Source organism: Olea europaea, chromosome 11 (genome assembly GCF_002742605.1).
Source record: "Olea europaea var. sylvestris chromosome 11, O_europaea_v1, whole genome shotgun sequence".
Taxonomy (NCBI): Eukaryota; Viridiplantae; Streptophyta; class Magnoliopsida; order Lamiales; family Oleaceae; genus Olea; species Olea europaea.
The window spans coordinates 10,534,586-10,556,390 of NC_036247.1; the positions used below are offsets into that span (position 1 = coordinate 10,534,586).

At 34.1% G+C, this 21,805-nt stretch overlaps 1 protein-coding gene across 5 annotated transcripts; it reads left to right on the top strand.

The window, feature by feature from the left end:
* Positions 1–1,792: 1,792 nt before the first annotated feature.
* Positions 1,793–8,342, top strand: LOC111403345 (potassium transporter 6-like). Of its 5 annotated transcripts, none has more exons than XM_023031809.1 (9): positions 1,794–2,049; positions 2,151–2,257; positions 2,341–2,827; positions 2,922–2,975; positions 4,275–4,535; positions 4,645–4,697; positions 6,131–6,254; positions 6,434–6,688; positions 7,133–8,202. In XM_023031809.1, exons 2-9 carry the CDS (start codon positions 2,219–2,221, stop codon positions 8,200–8,202), a joined length of 2,343 nt encoding a protein of 780 aa, XP_022887577.1. In that variant the 5' UTR covers positions 1,794–2,049; positions 2,151–2,218. The 5 variants fall into 5 exon arrangements, with proteins under 5 accessions (XP_022887579.1, XP_022887577.1, XP_022887578.1 ...); XM_023031810.1 differs by having other exon boundaries at positions 2,154–2,257; XM_023031808.1 differs by having other exon boundaries at positions 2,182–2,257.
* Positions 8,343–21,805: the final 13,463 nt, after the last annotated feature.

The window sequence follows — 21,805 nt, forward strand, 5'->3', positions numbered from 1 at the left end:
ACATGTTAATGCTTGTTAAAAGGTGACTAATGGTCCCAATCTCAGAGCAACAATGACGCCAAGAGGCCAAATGACATCTAATGCGCATTGTATAACAACATTTACTGGAATCAAATTCTGCCATAGTCTCTAGCAGTAGAATGAGTATGCTATTGGAAGAATAAATCTCAATAGTAATCGAAATGAGTGTTGAGGTTGTCTACAAGATTGAACTAACTGTCATGTTGACTTGGTAGCAAAGCTACCATCTGATGTATCCCTCCAAGCAATGCGGTTCGAGGCATCTATACATAAGGAAATAACCTTAATATGTTCCTCCATATGAGGTGGAAGAACCTATAGTAATCGTCCAAAGTTCTACCCAGTGCCATCTAAGAAGTCTTGCGTCCTTGCAGACAAGTATTGTCGGTGTGGATATAAGGATGCCAAAGTAGTATTTCTCATGCAACAATCATGATGAAAGAATATCTAATCGATTCTAAGATGCCACAAAATGTGTGGCTTCGCTCATGGCTCAACTAACTTCAGCCTTTTCTAGACAAGAGAGGCTAAACGTGGAACTGTTGCATGTGATGATGTGTTCCCAAACAATATATGCCTGATAAAAATTGAGCCAAAATAGATATCTAAGAACGAAACAACCACCAAAGCTTCATGGAAAAAGTGTCCACTACGTCCTGTAATCTCTCGAAACCTAGTCCACCCTCATCAATTGCAAGGCAAATCTCTTTCTATCTTCTCCAGTGTAAGCGACGCGTCTAATTCTTAGAATCCCATAGGAATCAGGCAAAAATACTCATCAATTTCTTCAATACAACATTGGGAACCAATTTGAAGAAGATAAAGTGTTGTAGAAGATATTCATACGCCGACCTATAGAAAAGTAATCGTGAAGCCTATCCTAAAATCCTGCTCGTGACCTTTTGAATAGGTCATCACAGAGAAAGCTTTTCTTGATCCCTCTTAAATAAGGGGACCCCAAATAAGTGAATGATTGCTACTAATGTGTAACCCCAGTCAAGAGCACGATTATCCTAATCTAACTATTTGATGCATGTCGAGATAGTACAAGACCACTCTTATCTTTATTCATTGACTAGCTAGATATCTCCTTGATAGACCCTTTTTGATCGTTGGTGAATATGAAGCTATGTCAATGATCACGGGTAGTTCTGGAGGGTGTGTTGTCGCCAGTTTGAAGGTGCGCAAGTTACTATTTTTGGGAGGAAATTCCAACCATATCTGGAGGTGTTATCACTGATAGTTGGGTGGGTTGTGTAGCCGGGAGTGAGGACTTCATGTTAGTGGGTATGTCCAGTGGCATTGGCGGCTGAAATGACCCCCCTTCTATACATATAATCTGCTTCGCAAAACATTAAAATTAGAAGTGAAGATCTGAGTGTAGTTTGCCATATTAATTTACCATTGATTTTTACACAATTTATTTTCAATTTTCCAATCACTCTTTAATATTTCCCGAGGTAAGAATAATGAACTCTTTAATAATTTTCGGCTTTATTCGAGGTAATCATATACATTAGGTGAGTTCGATAATTTTCAGTTTTACCTGAGGTAAGCATATGCATTAAGTCAAACATATTTAATATTTCATAACTCCCTTATTTAATGACATTCAATTTTATTTTACTAAATTAAAAGGACTTTCAATATTGTAACTCAACTTCATAATATCAAAATCAAGGTACTAATCTATAATCTACAAGAGAGACCCAAATCTATTAGTCACCCAATTGTCCGCTTAATTTGAGAGCACACGTTTACACGTTCACTCTCTCTCTCTCTCTCTCTCTCTCTCTCTCTCTCTCAAGCCAATTGGAATAATCTGTTAAATCACCCAAGAAATACACAAACTCAGAGCCCCGTCACCCATATCTCACTTTCCTCCAAACAAAAATAAAATAAAATAAAAAACTATCTTTTCACCGTCAGAAGCAAAATATTATAGTGTTTACTAGTCTTTATGCTCTGATTTGAGGTTCCACAACTACAGTTAAGCCCTTGTTTTGAACTGCGGAATGTATAGTTTAGGTAATGTCCCAATAAACAATATTTTTTCTTAATTTCTTTATGTAGGTGTGTCAATATTTATATGTTTTCTTGAAAGTTGTTAACTGAGGTGGGTGGTTTAGAAGGTCATAGTTGAAGTTCTTGAATTTGCAGTGGAAATGGGTATTTTGGGGTGCTGAGAGAATTTACAATGGATCTTGAAACTGGGAACTATCAGAATCTTGTTAAGGTGAGTTAATAGGCGTATTATTTTCTCGATTAATAAGTTTTATTTTTGAGTTTTTGATTTGATTTTTGTACTGGGATTTGCAGAAAGAATCTTGGAGAACTGTATTGACATTGGCTTATCAGAGTTTGGGTGTTGTATATGGGGATTTGAGTATATCACCATTATATGTGTACAAAAGTACTTTTGCTGAAGATATTGAACACTCAGAGACCAATGAAGAAATCTTCGGGGTTCTCTCTTTTGTGTTTTGGACATTAACTTTAATTCCTCTTTTGAAATATGTGTTCATTGTGCTCAAGGCTGATGATAATGGTGAAGGAGGAACATTTGCACTGTATTCACTTTTATGTAGACATGCTAGAGTGAATTCATTGCCTAGTTGCCAATTGGAGGACGAGGATTTGTCGACTTATAAGAAGGATATTATTAGTCCTGCACCATCAACTTTTGGGGCAAGGCTAAAATCTACCTTGGAAAAGCATAGAGTGTTGCAAAGAATTTTGCTTGTGTTGTCTCTGATTGGTGCTTGTATGGTGATTGGGGATGGTATATTAACTCCTGCGCTTTCGGGTATGGAAATTATTTCTTGTGGATTTTTCATTTTTAGCTATTTTGGACGATTAGTTGACTTGAGTTTGATTTATCATTGTGGCCTTTTGTGCAGTTTTTTCAGCAGTTTCTGGTGTTGAACTTGCTATGTCAAGAGAGCATCACAAATGTAAGATTTTAAATTTTGTCCCATTTGGTTGTTCTGACGCAGCTTTCCAGGACATTACTCGATAACTTGTGACTATCCTCGGAAAAATGTTTGTGGCTTGTTTTGTTGTTTCATTTGAAGGAACAATCATCGATTCAATGGATTATCAAGAGTATGGCGTAATTCGTTCAGTACTGTAGGATATAGTGGACCTTTGTGTGAACATTTTGTCTTTATTAGCTAATGCTCATGGAAGCGAAAAGAAAACAAAAAATGGATTCTCCAAAATCTTTGATTAATTATGTGATCAAATGCTATTATTGTCTTTCATTGTTTCAGAGATAGCTTAATTCCTATATCAAGTCATATACTGCAAATCAAACTTGAGTAGAGGTGGTAGTTAGTAGTTACTACTGCACTTTATGCTAAAAGACAGTGGGAATATATGCACACGAGAAGAAAAGGCAGCACGTCAATTCATCCTCCTGCTCAACATACCACATCCTGCATCATTCACCAGCTGGCTACTATTTCTTCAGCTTATCTGCTGTAAATAGTCTAATATGACGAGCCAACCAAATAATGAAAGAAAATCTATTTTTTTTTGTTTTTTAGGACCAACTAAGATAGTGTAAATTAATCACTGTAGATTATTTCCTAAAGAGAATTCAAGCGCTTTGGAGCTTATAGATGCCACTTCTAGAAGGCAATCATTTAATGCTATCAAGTTTTACCTTCAGTAGGCATCAAGGTTCAAACGCACTACATTACATTTTTTATTGATTTCACCTGTTGGTTTTCTCCCACTGTTCCACTGCTAATAACAATTACAAATGATAGAATTCTAGTTGGATGGGTATTAGAAGCAAATCTTGTGATTATCCTCCAATATGAGGTCCGCAGGGATGCCAGCGGTCTTGCCTGCAGCACTTGATTTATGCTTTTCTGGCATAGAGACCCCAATATTAACTCCAGTTAATGCGGTTTAATTTTGAGCAACTATATTGATTAATGTCGTACCTCTTAGTTGAACAAGAGACACCACTTCTAATGAAAGTTTTGATATTGTCTAAGGCCATATGTAATATGAAATGAAGCTTCTTCATGTACATTGATTTAATCGACATTGTAGAAATGTTGTTGAGACATTGACACTGAATCTAACAGGTTGATTTATATGAATTACTAGCTTAGTTCTTTGAACTTTGTTGGCTTAAGTAGACTTTTTCTCTCCAACTTTTTATTGTCATTTCATTTGTGCTTATAGTGTACAATTAAGTGAAATGTACTACTGCCTCCTAAAATGCAATAATCTTGCAGATATAGAAGTCCCAGTTGCTTGTATAATACTGATAGCCTTGTTTGCCCTGCAACATTATGGCACCCACAGGGTTGGATTCTTGTTTGCACCTGTGGTCATAACGTGGCTTTTGTGCATCAGTGTGATTGGTCTATATAATATACTTCACTGGAATCCTCACATCTATCAAGCTCTATCCCCGTACTATATGTACAAATTTCTAAAGAAAACACAAAGAGGAGGTTGGATGTCCTTGGGCGGGATCCTGTTGTGTATAACAGGCAAGTATAAGCATTTCTTATTGTGGATTTCAAATCATTTGCTAACATGAACAATCTCCTCTTTCTGTCTTTTGCAAGATTATCTAACTTGTGGTTTAATTCTTTGCAGGTTCAGAAGCAATGTTTGCTGATCTAGGACACTTCTCCCAGTTGTCAATAAAGGTATTATACCATTCTACCCATATGTTATCTACAATCAGGCATATTGCTTAACTTGGCATGGTTTCTAATCTAATTTCGACCTAGGCGTACTTTTTATATTGTGTTTTGTGTAATATAGTTAATACTAGTATCAGCACTAGCCATCAAAGATATTTTTAGCCTGTGTTTTTCCACTGCATGCAGTATGTGAATGAAATATAAGTGGAAAATGAAATATCTTTTTTAGATATGTTTATGACGGGAGGAAAATGAAATATAAGTGGAATAGTAACAAGATGTAGAATGAAACAGCTAGTTACAGTAAAAATATAGAGATCGAGGTATTAGGAGAATCTAAGGGTAGAAAATCGAAAATAATAGTGAAAACAAGAAGTTCAGATGCCAATTAAGACTAAAAGAAAATGCTACATAAACTTGCCAAAATGTAAAAACGCTGAGGCTTTTGATAAGCGTGAGTGAACTACAGGAAGCCTATAGGTTAATTCAGGAGTTCCATGCACAGAAGCATTTTTAAAAAATTTGGAAGGGAAGAATTCTAATTGCCTAAATCACTTTCTCAGATACAATCTCTAATCAACTGATAAAATTCTAAAAAGTATGTTCATATTCATTTAGCTTTTGGTTTATTTTACTTATTAGAAAGATTATTATTCTACTTTTTGAACGTAAAACTTTTCTCATCATATGTATTGCTTAGTACTTACAAATTTTTTATGACATCGTGCTATGTTCAATGGATGCTTCTAATGTATACTTGAAGGTCATTTTAATAAAGATAGAGTTGATATTATTGTCAAAAAGACATCATAGCTTTAAAAAATAGGCAAAGAACTAGTTTCTTATCAAGCAATGACGCTAAAACTTTAAAGCTTGAATAAGGCAGATAATAAGTTGAGTGGTTTTATCAAGCTGTGTTAAGAATTTTGTGAAGTATGCAACAATTATGCAATGCCGAATAGGGTCCGGGAAAACAGCAAGTGAAAAGATAAATGAACTTATGGAGTTTTGAAAATGGTAGTCTCTGAAAATTTTGACCGGATCATTTTTGCACTGGATACCATTTTAAAAAATTGATTTTTGCTTCGGGTTCCTTTAACAGAATTTGTAAGCCAAATCAAATTATTAAAGCACCTGAATCTTGGTGGAGGTTGAAGAGTCCAAATGAATGTTCACAACCACATCTAAATAAATCAACTTTCTTGTTTCACTCTTCATTATGTCATGCCTCAGATTGGGTAAATTTGATTAATCTTCATTTCTGTGTTATCATTCGTAACAAAATTGTAATCTATATGATAAGCTGTAAAACCCCTCGTCAAGCTCGTGTCAGTACTGTTATTTATGTCCATGACAACTTTGAGACTGTCTACATCACTGAATTTCAGTTTCATCGTAAAACTGATGCTTTTTTCTGATGTACCTCATGTATGCAGATAGCCTTCACAACCATTGTTTATCCTTCACTGATCCTTGCATATATGGGACAAGCTGCTTATCTCTCTCGGCACCATTATATTGAAAATGATTACCGCATTGGATTTTATGTTTCCGTACCTGGTATGCACCCTCAACTTTTGCTCTTAAAAGAAGTAAGGTCTCTATAGACGAAGAAAAATGAGCTAAAATCTAGTATATTGTACAGTCCACTCTTGCCTAATATCGCACACCAAATGTGCCTTTAAATATTATCAGTAAGAGAGTTTTCCATTGATGGAATATATCCATTATTTTGTCAGAGAAATTAAGATGGCCAGTTCTGGTGATTGCTGTACTTGCTGCAGTGGTAGGAAGCCAGGCGATCATTACCGGAACTTTTTCTATCATAAAACAGTGTTCTGCATTGGGATGCTTTCCGAGAGTAAAAATATTGCACACATCGTCAAAAATTCATGGGCAAATTTACATCCCTGAAATCAACTGGATTTTAATGCTCTTATGTCTGGCTGTCACAATAGGTTTCAGAGACACCAAACGTATGGGTAATGCTTCAGGTAAGGCTCAAGTCCAAGAAACGAGTAGGAAACACAGCTTTAACATGTGTTATTTTTGTGTTTGTCTTAGCTTAAAAAAAGGTACTAGATTTCAAACATGTTTGCATATATAACTTTTTTTTCCTTTCAAATAAAAATGATTACCTGTATGGTAGTGTCCAGAAAAAAGGTAAACCTTTTAAGCTTGCCAAACATGCTCTTAGTTTCATGTCTATTCTAAACAAATAAAAATGCCAAACATCCGTCCTAGAGTTTCTTTTTTGCTTTGGATTCGCTCTCCTTTTTCCTTTTTCTGCATCTTCAGATGTTGAAAATCTTAGACCAACAAAAAATGATGTCAAGAAACCCAATGCATGTTTATTATAGCTACAGAGCCTTGTTATGTGATCTAATTGTTCTATAATGACATTTTCTAAACCCAAGGTCGTTATTTTTTCCTTTCAGGTCTGGCAGTTATTACTGTAATGCTAGTCACCACTTGCTTGATGTCTATAGTTATAGTTTTATGCTGGCACCGGAGCGTCCTCATCGCAGTTGGTTTCGTCTTATTCTTCGGAACAATCGAAGCCCTTTATTTCTCGGCTTCTCTAATCAAATTTCTGGAAGGAGCATGGGTACCCATCGCCCTGGCATTTGTTTTCATGATAGTGATGTGTATCTGGCACTACGGGACACTGAAGAAGTACGAGTACGATGTTCAAAATAAGGTATCTGTTGACTGGCTACTTGGCCTCGGTCCGAGTTTGGGCATTGTTCGGGTTCGTGGCATTGGCCTTATACACACAGAACTCGTATCTGGAATCCCAGCAATTTTCTCCCACTTTGTTGCCACTCTTCCGGCCTTCCACCAGGTTCTCATTTTTCTTTGCGTTAAGTCAGTCCCAATCCCTCATGTTAAACACGAAGAACGGTTTCTTGTGGGACACGTTGGTCCAAAAGAGTATCATGTGTACAGATGCATTGTTCGATATGGTTATCGTGATGCTCACAAGGATGATTTACAGTTCGAGAATGATCTTTTCTGTAGTATAGCCGAGTACATTCGGACTGGAAGAGGAGGTTTAAGCGAAGAAAATGAAGATTCGACAAAGCAATGTGAGGGAATGATGGTGGTGGGAACTCCTTCAACTCATCTAGATGGGATTAAGATGTGTGTGGAGGAAGGGGCAAATCCAGAAGATGCTGGAACATCTGAGCTTAGAGAAATAGAAACACTCTCTCCACCAGTGATCAAGACTAGGAAAAGGGTAAGATTTGTGATTCCAGAGAGCCCGAAAATTGACAGAGATGCTCGTAAAGAGTTGCGCGAACTGATGGAAGCTCGAGAAGCCGGCGTAGCCTACATTTTGGGACACACATATGTGAGAGCAAAGCAAGGCTCAAATCTAGTGAAGAAGATTGTTATAAATTTTGGGTATGATTTTTTGAGGAGGAACTGTAGGGCACCAACCTATGCATTAAATAGTGTACCTCATGCCTCAACATTAGAAGTGGGAATGGTGTACCATATATGATATGATTACAGAGGAAACTGCAACTAATCTGTACATGTGTTTTGCAATTTACATACTAGATAAAATGTTATAACATGGACAACGGTAACAGTATTTTTCTCAATAAATCCGAGATCCGATGCATAAATATTTTTTTGTTATTTGGATCATTGCTACATTGATTATTATTATTATTTTTAATTAACCACCAATTTCACCCTTGTTGATTAATTCCCAAGCTCGAAATCTTTGTTGGTAGATAAAGTTGGTCAAGCCTCCTTTAGTTATAGGTGTTACTATTGTCTTTATATAGGGCCCGTTTGACAGGGATTTTGAGAATTGATTTTTTGACTGTTAGAAGAAAAGTGGGGTCCACATGTGAGAGAAGAAGTCAAAAATTACAGCGAATAGTAAAATAACGGTCAAAAAATCAATTTTTTGGGACAAAAAATCCCTACCAAACGGGACCATAGTTAAATACACATCCACCGTATATCTTCGTTGAATGAAATTTATTGTTAGCATGCCATGCCACTTTATTATTTGGGGTTTGATTTTAGGATATTTACTTTGTTAAAAAGAGTAATTCAAGTCTTTATATGTTTGTAATATTTGTTATTTTAATCAGTGTGTGCTATTGCGATTAATATGCTCTGCAAGATGTCGGAATGTTTGAGTATATCTATACTATGGGACTAGAGAGAGAAGCGATGCTGAATCTTATAATTCAAATTCTTCTTTGAAGCTTCGACATAACGAACGGATAGTTTAACTTCTTAGACTCTAATACTATATTAAGATTTGATTTTTTGATTTAAAATGTCAACCTTATTATTGTTTTAATAAAATAACATTATATGTAAATTTAAAAATTTATCCTAATTTTCAATCTCTCTCTCTCTCTCTCTCTCACACACACACACACACACACACACACACACATATTTTAAATACTATTCCAAAACTTATTCTTACCAAATAATGGGACTCAAACAAGGGTTAAGAGTAATTTAAACTCACATATTAGATTAATGTCTATATCTTAAGAGTAATGTTATATAGTCATACTGAAGTTGCAATCCCAATTTAGATGACATTAAATGATAGGTTAAATTAAATGTGAAATTAAGTAAATTATTTAATTCTACCTATTAATTAATGTCATATTAGCGTCAACTAGATTGAAATTGCAATCTCAATGAGGCTAAATAGTGTTAGTCATATTGTGAGATTTTACCTTTAACACGTGGCAACCGTATGTTGCCAATCTAACATTTCGATGGCGTGGCCCATTATCTTGAGTTATGGAGTTCCATTTTAAAAATTAACATTTTGAAAGGAATTGTTCAAATATTTATTAGTTGATTATTTGATTTTTATTTCATATATAATCAACATGAGATTTTACTGTTAGTACACGAGTTAAGTTATTCAGAAAGGGACAGTTGATAGGATTTAAAAGTAGATGCTACGTGTCAGCACCTGTTTGACTCTTTCTTTTTTTTATTGTCCACCGAATGCTTGACATATGTTACACTATTATTAAATCCAGTCAAATATTACTCAGCATCGATTTTGCTCTTTTTTGTTTTATCGTCCAATGAATGTTTGACACTTATCCCCCTATTCTTAAATCCTGTCAAATGCCTTGTGTGTAGCAAAATCCCTTAGTACACACTCATCCACATGGTTTGAAAGGAGCTGTCAACATGTATGTTGGACCGTCCTATTGTTAGTCCCCTATAATAGGAGTGGTGGGGGACTGTTGGGAGTTAAGTCAAATTCCCCATATTTTGCCAACGGGATTTTTATTGTTGAGAGAAAATTTGCAAACACCCAAAATAAATAAATAAATATGTATGTATATATATATATATGAAATATTTACAGACTGTCAAAACTTTTACTACATTATTACAAAATTTCAATGACCCAAATTCCCCAATTATTATAGGAATTTTTTTTTTTTGATTGGCTTTATTTTTTTTAATGAAACATGTCATTTTTTTCCGACTCAAATTCCTATTTTTATAGTGTTTGATTGATAATTTTTTCAATGGAAAATATTTTTAATTTTTGGTCATGTGACCATATTTTCTTTAAAAACAAGAAAAGCATTTTGCCCTTGTTTGAACCACGTTATTTTCTTTAGAATGAATTTTTGAATAGTGTATTGATGGAAAATGTATGGTTAAAAAATAAAGAAATGTTTTGAATTTGCCTGTAATATTATTTTACTAAAAAATGTGTAGTTGAAATGATATCAAATCACTGTTTAAGAATGTATTTTTTTAAAAAAAAAATGTGGCTCAAACATGCCCTTTGTTTAGGAAAAGATAGTTTTTATTTTTCCGATAATTCATTTTCTCATTCTTTCTTATCTACCCACCAATAAAAAATAGACAAATATGAAATTTTTTAGGTTGAAAAACTAAATCAATTAAATACATTTAAATAATAATTTTCATGCAAATAACTTCTAAGTAATTTAATTATCTAGAATTTATTTATTTTCATGTAAATTACCTGGCAATCAAACGCACCATAAAAATTAGAATTAACCTACTTGTACAGCACCAAAAGGTGTTGTACACTTACAGCCCCCTCACTGTAGAGGGGGCCCACGCCCATTTTTTTAATCGGCAACCCCCTCGATGTGAGTGGGTTGTACATGGTGTTGTGTGCACAACATTGCTGTAAAAATTATACCACTCTCACCAATTTTAAAGTTTGAACTTAGACTTACAATTTTTCCTCACTAACTCTCTAGTCACATACCAAAAAACATATGAAAAATTACCTTACTTTCAACTTTAAAATTCAGGTGCTGATAACTTCTTCTATTATTTGTTTATTTTTTAAATTAGGTATATCTACTCCACTTAGTGATGGACGCAGACATTTGGTGTTAGTGGAGCACGATCTAACTTATTAAAAAGTTATTAAGACCCAGTTCGAGCTCCATTATTTTCTCATTAAAATGAAAAATATGACCATTATACATCACATCAAGCAACCATATTTGACTTTTTATCTCTTGTGCAGAGCCCATAAAGACTATACTTTTCATTCTCATTTTTATAATAATGTGGCTCAAACGGAGGCTAAAAAATTATGTATATATATATATATATATATATATATATATATATATATATATATATATATATATATATATATATATATATATATATATATATATATATATATATATATATATATATATATATATATATATATATATATATATATATATATATATATATATATATAATAATTCTCAAAGAATTCCAAGTAATCTCACATAAATGATAAATAATAATTTCCAAAGAATTTTCAAATTAAATATCGCATGTGACAAAATAATCTCAACTCTCACTCTTTCAATTGTTTAATCATTGTTGTAACTCTATTCTAATAAAAAAGCCCAACTACTATTACTGCCCAAATCTGATTTTTTGGCTCTAAAACCCAAAATAGAAAAAATGATAAAAAAAATATATTTACATTTCTTGAAAGTTGTGACCCACGAGGACCATATATAGGTTTGCCAGTGACTCCACCCCACCTATCATACTCCATTTCTTCCCATTTTCCAAATCCACAATTCAATGCCTCTTCACCTTCAAGAACTCATCGTCTGTCATTGCTACCAATACCACCCTCACCATCATTATCAGACAGGCATATTACATAGTGTTATATTATTTATAATTTGTAAGTGAAAGAAAGTTCAAGAGAGACGATAGTCAGGAAATGGCCCCGACAAGGATTCATGTAGTAGTGTTAGTGGGGCTTTGTGGAGGGAAAATGATGCAGGAAAATGCACAAACGTGACGAAGAACAATAAGAGAATAAGGAGATCAAAGAGAAGAATTAAGGGTAAAGAGAATTGTTTTATTTCATAAAATTCAAATTGTTCTAAAATGATTTCCTAAGTCCCGTTATATAGTGAAGGACTTTGAAGGTAAATAAATTCCCTTTCTATCTAGATAAAAGATAGCATCAAACTTCATATCTTTATAAAATGAAATAAAAGATAACATAAAAAATAAATAGAACTAAAAGAAAACATCAATTTTTAATTCTACCTAATCGTAGTATTTCGCATTGAATATAGACTTTTAACTCTTTCCGTATTGCATCAGAAAAGCATGACGTTGACTCTGGAGAGGGTGAGTCAGAAAGGGGCGAAGTTGAGCCAATTCATAAACTGTAACCCAATTAATTAGACACAGTAGAATCTTACATAAACGCTCTTTTTAGTGTTGTTGATTTCTTGGTTAAAAGTGTTGGAGACGACTTATAAAAAGGGTTATATAAGGGTTGATTTTTAATATATTTGTTTGACCAGTTTTAACGCGCAAGAGCGTGATCAAAACACAATTTATATGAATGAAAATTTGGCAGAGTTTCGGTATAATGATTACGCAAAACAAGGATTAAGAAGGAGTAGAAATAAAGAATAATTTAAGGCAAGACGTTATCTCTTTCCTCAAGACAAATTGCCCCTCTACGGTGCTCACGGTGAATGATATTTTTCTCCTAAGATACAATGGATTCACAACTTATGGTAGCAGCACTTCAAACCACAAGAAACCGACTAACTTTTGACAGAATTTTCCCTCTACAAAGGAAATGTATAAAAATGCTATAGAATTAGAAAGGAAAGAATTGTAAGAGGAGAATGAATGCTCAATATAATTGGTGTATCTAAAATCATATCCATAGGGTTCTATTTATAGATGTAGAAAGGGTGCAAATGAAGTAGTGTGGGCCAAAACATGCACCCTTTCAAAAAAGTTGCAACACTTGACTAAAACCTACATCGTTTCAAAAAGTTGTAACACTTCATTTCTTTCAATTTTGGTCCTCAATTTCTCATTCATTCGGAATTGGTTTTGAGATTTCAAATATAACATGACAATCTACACGACGAGTAGAATAAGTTAGTCTATTTTCTTTTGTAATTTGACTATCGGATTAAGTCCGAATATTTGGTCGAAATTGACACGTAGTCACGCCTTTTCATTTTCCACTTTTACACACCTTTTCATTTTCCAATTTTTGGTTAATTATTTGAACCAATCCTACAATCCCCCACATGAATGGAAATTTGGGTACGCATATGCAAATGCGATGATATGATGCAATGTAGAGAGGGTGTGAAAAATACTGCATCGGGGATGGTGGCTTTTGGCTTTGAACCTCCCTTAGTGAAATACTATCGGACTTACTCGGCTAATTGGTAAACCATAGATCTTGAACCACTCAGCCTTTGGTGTAAGTCAAGACAACAGTACTCACACATATATCTTCCCTATTTTGTACTTAGTTCTCATGACTTAGTTTATTTTGGCCATGAACCCTTCCTGGTTTCATAAATGTTTAGAGAATTCGAACCTTAAACAATTCTTATCGAAGCGGCCCCACTTCACACTTATATAGTGACCTCCTATTAAGAGTATTTTGCCCTACTCCACTTGACTTAATCAAGATATAGGAATCATTAAAAGATAATCTTAGCCTCTATCCACTCCGCAGAAAGCACTTTAGTATCATAGGAATAAGTTAGGAATTCTAATTTCCTAAGTGCTTCATGGAATTTTCACAACTTAGTTGTCCATTTGAACCAAGATTTTGGGATCTCCAGTCAACAAGGTAGGGTTACCATTGCAAAAACTCTTACGTAGTAGGTTTTAATCTCATTCATCTCGATAGGTAACGCACTTGATCTCTACGCAAACTTTTCGTAATATTCTCCTTTGATTTCAGTTAATCTATGGAGATAACGTCGTTTGAGATCAGTTGCTTAATGGTATTGTGTCTATAACGAATATGTCTAGACTTACCATTATACATGCTGCTTCGAGTCCTTCCAATTGCTGATTGACTATCACAATATATACTTATCGCAGGTACTGGCTTGGGCCAACATGGAACATCTTCTAAGAAATTTCGAAGTCATTCTGCTTCTTCTCCAACTTTGTCCAAATCAATAAACTCAGATTTCATCGTTGATCGAGCTACGCACGTTTGCTTTGTTGATTTTCATGATACAGCAGCTCCATCAATGGTAAATACATAACCGCTAGTGGATTTGGAATCCTTCATATCGAATATCTAATTCACATCACAATATCCTTCTAGTACCGCAGGATATTTTATGAAGCGTAATTCATAGGTTAAGGTATACTTCAAATACCTTAGAACTCTCGTCAAAGCCTTCCAATGACCACTGTTTGGATTACTTGTAAATCTATTAAGTTTATTCACCGCAAAAGCAATATCTGGTCGAGTGCAATTTGTAATATACATAAGAGTGCCAATTATTTGTGAATACCTTAGTTGTGATATGTTTTTTCCCGTATTCTTGACTAAGTGCATACTCGAATCAAGAGGAGATCTCGCAGAACTTTCCTCAAACACGTCAAATTTTTTAAGTACTTTTTCTATGTAGTGAGATTGTGAAAGTACAATTCCATCCTGCGTTCTAGAGATTTTATCCCTAGGATTACATCTGCCACACCCATATCTTTCATATCGAAATGTTTTGTTAGCATCTTTTTGGTGTTAAGCAACATTTTGTGACTATTGCCCATTATTAACATGTCGTCCACATATAGACATACAATTATATAGGCATTCGGTATATGTTTAATAGATACACATTTGTCACATTTGTTGATCTTGAATCCATTTGACAATATTATTTTGTCAAACTTTTAGTGCCATTGTTTAGGAGCCTGTTTTAATCCATACAATGATTTAACAAGTTTACACACTTTGTGTTTTTTATTAGGAGAAACGAACCCTTCAGGTTACTCCATGTAAATCTACTCTTCTAACTGACCGTTTAGGAACATTGTTTTTACATCCATTTGATGAATCTCAAGATTGTGTATTGCAGCAATTGCAATTAACAACCTTATCAACGTGATTCTAGTCACGTGTGAGTATGTATCAAAGAAATCAAGTTCTTCTTTTTGCCTATATCCTTTAGCAACCAATCTAGCCTTATATTTATCAATGGATCCGTCAATTTTCAATTTCCTTTTGAATTTCCATTTGCATTCTAAGGCTTGTTACCGGGAGGTAAATCAACCAACTCCCATGTATGGTTTTGTATTATAGAATCTATCTCATTATTGATAGCTTTTTTCTAATGCACTGCTTTCGGTGTAGACATTGTTTCATCAAAAGTTTTTGGATCATTCTCTACCATATATGTTAGAAAATCTGGGCAAAACGTCTTGGAAGTCCTAACCCTTTTACTATTAGAACTCGTATTTTTCTTATCTTTGTAAGAAAAAATATTTCCAAAAAATGTCGCATTCCTTGATTCAATTGTGGTCCCTTCGTGTACGTCTTGTATTTCATATCGATATGCACTACTATTATTGACGTATCCAATAAATGTGCAATTTATCGTTTTAGGACCAATTTTCACTTGTTTAGGCTTAGGTACCTCAACCTCAGCCAAACACCCCCACACTTTCAAGTATTAATAGGATCGAGGATGGCCTTTCCATAGTTCATACGGCGTCTCTTCCATTTTCTTAATATGCATTTTATTAAGAAGACTATTTGCCGTTAAAATAGCCTCCTCCATATGTTTTGTGGTAAACCCAAACTTATTAATATGTCATTCATCATTTCTTTAAGTGTTCGATTCTTGCATTCTGCAACACCATTTGATTGAGAAGAGTAAGGTACCGCTGTTTGATGAACAATTCCATGTTCAGACCAAAAGTTTACAAACGATGCCCCATATTCACCTCCTCTATCACTACACATATTCTTTATTCATTTTTCAAGTTGTGTTTCAACTTTAGCCTTATAGGTTTTGAATGCATTTAAGGTTTCGTCTTTACTTCTCAAAAGAAAGACATAGCAAAACTTTGTACAATCATCAATAAATGTCACAAAGTATTTCTTTCCACATCAAGTTTGTACAAATTTTAGATCGCATATATCGCTATAGATCAATTCAAGAGGGGTTGTGTTCCTTTGTATTGAATGGAACGGTGTTTTAGCCAATTTTGCTTCAACACATATTTCACATTTATGATTATGATTGATTTTATGCGACGAAATTAAACTTTGATTCATTAGTTTGCGCAACGATTTGTAATTCACATGTCCTAATCGGCTATGCCACAAACATGAAGGCTCAAGAAAGTAAACGAAATTTATAGTTTTATTCATAACGACTTGCTTCGGTATAATTGTAAGAACGTTCAACTTGAACATTCCATCACACATGTATCATTTCCCTACATACATCTCATTCTTAGACAACACAAATTTATCGGATACAAATACAAGTTTAAAACCATTCTTGCTAAGTAGAGACCCGGACACTAAATTCTTTCGTATATCCGGCACATGTAGGACATTGTTGAGGACGAGTTCTTTCCCGAATTCATCTTCAAAGTGACTTTGCCTTGTTCTACAACTTTGGAACTTGCAGAATTTTCCATGTATAGTTATTTCTCATTCAATTCTTGATAGTTGGAGAACATCCCCTTGTCCGCACACACATGGCGGGTAGCGCCGGTGTTAATCCACTATTCTCTAGTATTTTCAATCATGTTGCATTCGGACACTACTGTAGATAAACTCATTTCTTGCAGTCCATCGGATAGAGTGTTATTTGCAACCATGTGGGCTTGAGCATCTTCTTTGGCTTTCGACATTCACTTGAACGATGTCCAACCTTGCCACAGTCGTAATAATTCCCTTTGAACTTCTTAGTTTTTTTGGAATTGTCTCTTCGCGGTGCATAATTAGGAGCCTTTCATTTCTTGTTTGTTGCCTTTGGTTCCATTTCAACAAAATTTGCACCATCTTGATCAACCGGCATTCGTTCGATTTTTCGATTGTCCTCTTCAATCCTCAAGCGCACAATCAATTCTTCCAAGTTCATTTCCTTGCGTTTGTGCTTGAGGTAATTTTTGAAATCTCTTCACATAGGAGGAATTTCTAAATAATGGCAGCCACTTGGAATGATTCACTCAATTCCATTTTCTTAGCATGGATGTTGTGCAACAAGATTTGAATCTCTTGCACTTGTCTAATCACGGTTTTCGAATCCACTATCTTGGAGTTCAAAAATTTACCGACAATGAACTTCTTTGTTCTGACGTCCTCGATTTTGTACTTTATCTCCAAAGAATCCCATAGTTCCTTGGCTGATTCCTTTGAACTATACACCCCATATAGTGTATTATCCAATGCGTTTAGGATATAGTTCTTGCATAGGAAGTTCGAGTGTTTTCATGCATCCAAAGCAATAATCGATTCACGATTATTTTTCCTTTTTTGTACAGTCGGTGCAGTTTTCTTTAGAAATTTAGCCAAATTAAGAGTGGTGAGATAAAACAACATTTTTTTGTTGCCACCTCTTGAAGTCTACTCCTCCAAATTTTTTCGACTTTTCCCCATGTGGGATAGTAGTATTATGCAACGGTATGACCACGGGTGGTACCACATTAATGGAACCATTTTGACTTGACGAAGTCCCGATGGTAGTCATTTCTGTTACACAAACAGAAGTTCAACAAAATGATGATAATATCGGTGGAGGAATAATATTCAAACAAAGTAATGGTTGTCCACAACCAACCACAAAGACACAAAATATGTCTTAAGATTGTTGGAGACGATTTATAAAAAATGCTATGTAAGGGCTGTTTTTTGATGTATTTGTTTGACCAGTTTTAACCCGCAAGAGCGCGATCAAAACACAAATTATATGAATGAAAATTAGGATAGAGTTTCGGTATAACGATTATGCAAAACAAGGATTAAGAAGGAGTAGAAATAAAAAATAATCCAAGGCGAGAAAGTTATCTCTTTCCTTAAGATAAATTGCCTCGCTACGGTGCTCATGGTGAATGACACTTGTCTCCCAAGATACAATGGATTTACAACTTGTGGTAGCAGCACTTCAAACCACAAAAAATCGATGAACTTTTGACAGAATTTTCTCTCTACAAAGAAAATGTATGAAAATGCTATGGAATTAGAAAGGAGAGAATTGCAAGAGACGAATGAATGTTTAATGCAATTGGTGTACCCAAAATCATGTCCATGGGTTCTATTTATAGATGTAGAAATGGTGCAAATGAAGTAGTGTGGGCCAAAACATGCATCATTTCAAAAAAGTTGCAACACTTGGCCAAAACATGCATCCTTTCGAAAAGTTGCAACACTTCATTTCTTCCAACTTTGATTTGCAATTTCTCATTCATCCGGAATTGGTTTCGAGATTCCAAATATACCATAACGATCTACACGACGAGTAGAATAAGTTGGTCTATTTACTTTTGTAATTTGACCAACGGATTAAGTCAAAATATTTGATCGAAGTTGACATGTAGTCACAACTTTTTATTTTCCACTTTTACACACCTTTTCATTTTCCAATTTTTGGTTAATTATTTGAACCAATTCCTACAAAAAGCACATACGATCCATTTCTTCTAGGGGTAAGTAGATATAAATTGGAGTATAAACATTATTGTTGTAAGGTGGACGATACAAAATCAAGATGCTGATGATTTGGTTGGCATCCGTGGTAGTGGAATGGGGTGTGATAAGACGAAGAGTGGTTGTGATAATTTACGACCCGTTGAGTATGGTACATTATTATAATCATCTGTGATTTGTGATTATTACGTGATCGTGATCATAAATTATGTTTATTGTGATCGTGGCCTGTTTAATTAAATTATATGTTACAATATTTTAGCAGAGTTGACAAAATGTGATCACCTGATTTTTTAACAATTTTTTATTTTTGAAATTATATTTTGAAACATTTTTAGTTATGAATTCTCGCAAAAAACACTTAATTTAATTTATAGATAAAAAAAAAGAAAAATTATATTTGGCTTCCAGCGTTTAGCCGAGCCTGCTCCACTTTTTGGACAATATTTCTTGACTTGATCAATTGGTCCATAATTTCAACAAATTATATTTTTCTTCATGGAGTTGCACTTCTTCTACTTTTCAAAATGTATTGAGTTTTCAAATGAAATATTACTTCCACTAAACCTTCTTTATTCAAAAATCAATTTACTTGTAACTTTTGCGAAAATTTCTTCCCTGCACAAAAATAGGTTTTTTTGGTCATAAGAAGACAGAAGAGACTAGATAAGTCTTAACGTTTTAACCTCATCACCAATCTCAACTTCAATAGTCTCTTGTACAGAAAATAATCCCTTCGAGAACGCACAAATGGTATATGACATTTTCATACCTTCATCCATTTACATAGAATGAAACTGTTCCTTTAGATATAATCGATTTGATAGACTAATTTTTTGATATAACTCTTCAATATTTCCACCAAATGTCCTTTGCAACAGATATTCCGCGAATGTTTGTAAGAACATATTTGGGCAAAGAGAGACATTATGGTTGCAGCTTTCAAGTCCAAATCTTCCCAATAAATTGATAAAAGAATATATATTTTGCAATAAGTTGCTAGAATCAATAAATTGCATGTGTGGATCAAACTGTATTTATTTTGAAGATGAAACTAACATTAATAAGTAATGCTTTTTGTATGTTATAAGTCGTGGTTCTTATGAAATGTATAAAAAAAATTGATAAAAAATGTGAGTCCTACATAATGTTTGGATAGAAATGACAATTGATTAACTTATAATCTTGAAAAAGCACTCCAAACATAATATAGGTGTCAAAAAAAGTGAGAACAAAAATAAAAGTATTTGTAAAAATAACTAATTTGTATTACAAAGCCAAGACATGCTCGATTTTCATAATGCAAGTACATATAATTTTCTTGAATTGTGGAGAGATTCATCTAGAATTACCAGGATAAGGTCTTCAAATTTATGCGCGAAGAAGATAAAAAGGTTAAATGAATAAACTGATTTAATTCCTAACAAAATCTTTTAGATAAAGTAGGTGAACACGAGATACAAACATCACATATCGAGTTGTGCCAACATTCATATATGAAAATTTGTACACACATCAAACTTGTGAGGTAGAAAATGAATCAATATGTCGTTTTTATTTATTTATTTTTTTATTTTTCAAATTGCAATCATTCGAGTTTGTTGGCTGAGGCATCGTTCTTGATTATTTACCATTTTCCCTTTTGATCTTGAAGTCATATTAAATAGCAAATAGAAACACTGTTGATTTTTAAACTGCGTTTGACCTAAATTATCCAATCAAAGCAACATGGAAAGAGTACTTGCACACCTTCTCCAATATAAAATTTATGAAAGTATGAAATTATTAGAGGATAACATTTTTTATTAAGTTTCATCTAATCGTTTTTAGCAGTTGCTAAGGTGAATTTAAACTACCCTTTGTAGTTTTAGGTTCTATTAGTTTATTTTCCTTGCATAGACTATTAATTCTTTACCGACTTGTCCCTCTCCAGGCTAAAATGTGGCCATATATACTAAGGACCATTTAACCCCTCTTTGACGTAGTTAAAAATAATTCTTTTAATAAATTTTAATAATTGATAAAACGTGTAATTAAAAAGTTAATAAAAATTCTGGATCTCATAAAATATATGATTAAAATTTCATTCACTTTAACTTAGATTTTTTTATCAATTTTTTTAGATCCACCAAACAAAGGTTTAATTTGTTTATTTGAATTTTAAATCTCCGAATTATATTATTGGTAAGTAAAATTGGTGATTTTAATAGAAATGAAGTGGATATGTCTAATTTCTAAGCATTGAAATTTTAAAAAAAATTTGGGGGTCTTGAGTGCAATTGAATTGTAGTGAGACATGACAAATTATGGAGCAATATAACCAATCGATAAATATAAATACAATGTTTATTAACTATTACAACACATTTAAATTGTATTTAAGGTTTTAATCTTTGTTCATTACAACTAGTGATGGCAATGAGCTAATTCGAGCCGGCTCGGCTCTTTAACCCAAGAGCTCGGCTCAGACTCATGGTGAGCCGAGCTGAGCTCGTGGCTCTTGGAATACGAGCCGAGCTCGAGCTCGGCCCACGAGCTCGTGAGCTCATGATTTTTTTTGGTAAATTTGCACATTTTGAACATTTAAAAAAAATAATATTTTTTGACGAGCCCACGAGCTCGATTCTCGTCAAAATGGCTCGTGGGCTCGACGAGTCGAGCAGGTTCGGCTCGTGGGATTGAGCCCCTGCTCGGCTCGGGCTCGTCATTTGACGAGTGGCCCACGAGCCGGGTTTTGTTGAGCCGAGCGATCAAACCGACGAGTCGTTCAAACCCTTTTGACATCCCTAATTACAGCCTTTATATCACTAAATTATTTGAGTTAAGCCATTTGTACACCACTCTTGACATCATCCAAGTTGGCATGATTTGATTGGTGAAAAAGTTCGTTATTTTTTTAACTGTCAAATAATGTGTTGTCACGTGATACAATACAAAAAGTGATATACACGTAGTCTGATTGAAATTATCTTATGCATTCTTATAATCAATATTTGATCAAATAATAAACCACGTTTTTAATAATAATTTTTATTCAAAAAGTCCATTGAGAGTGCGTAAAATGACATATTTTTAAAATAATAAGTGTAATCTCTCATTTCAGATAAGAATGGCAATGAGGCGGGGCCTC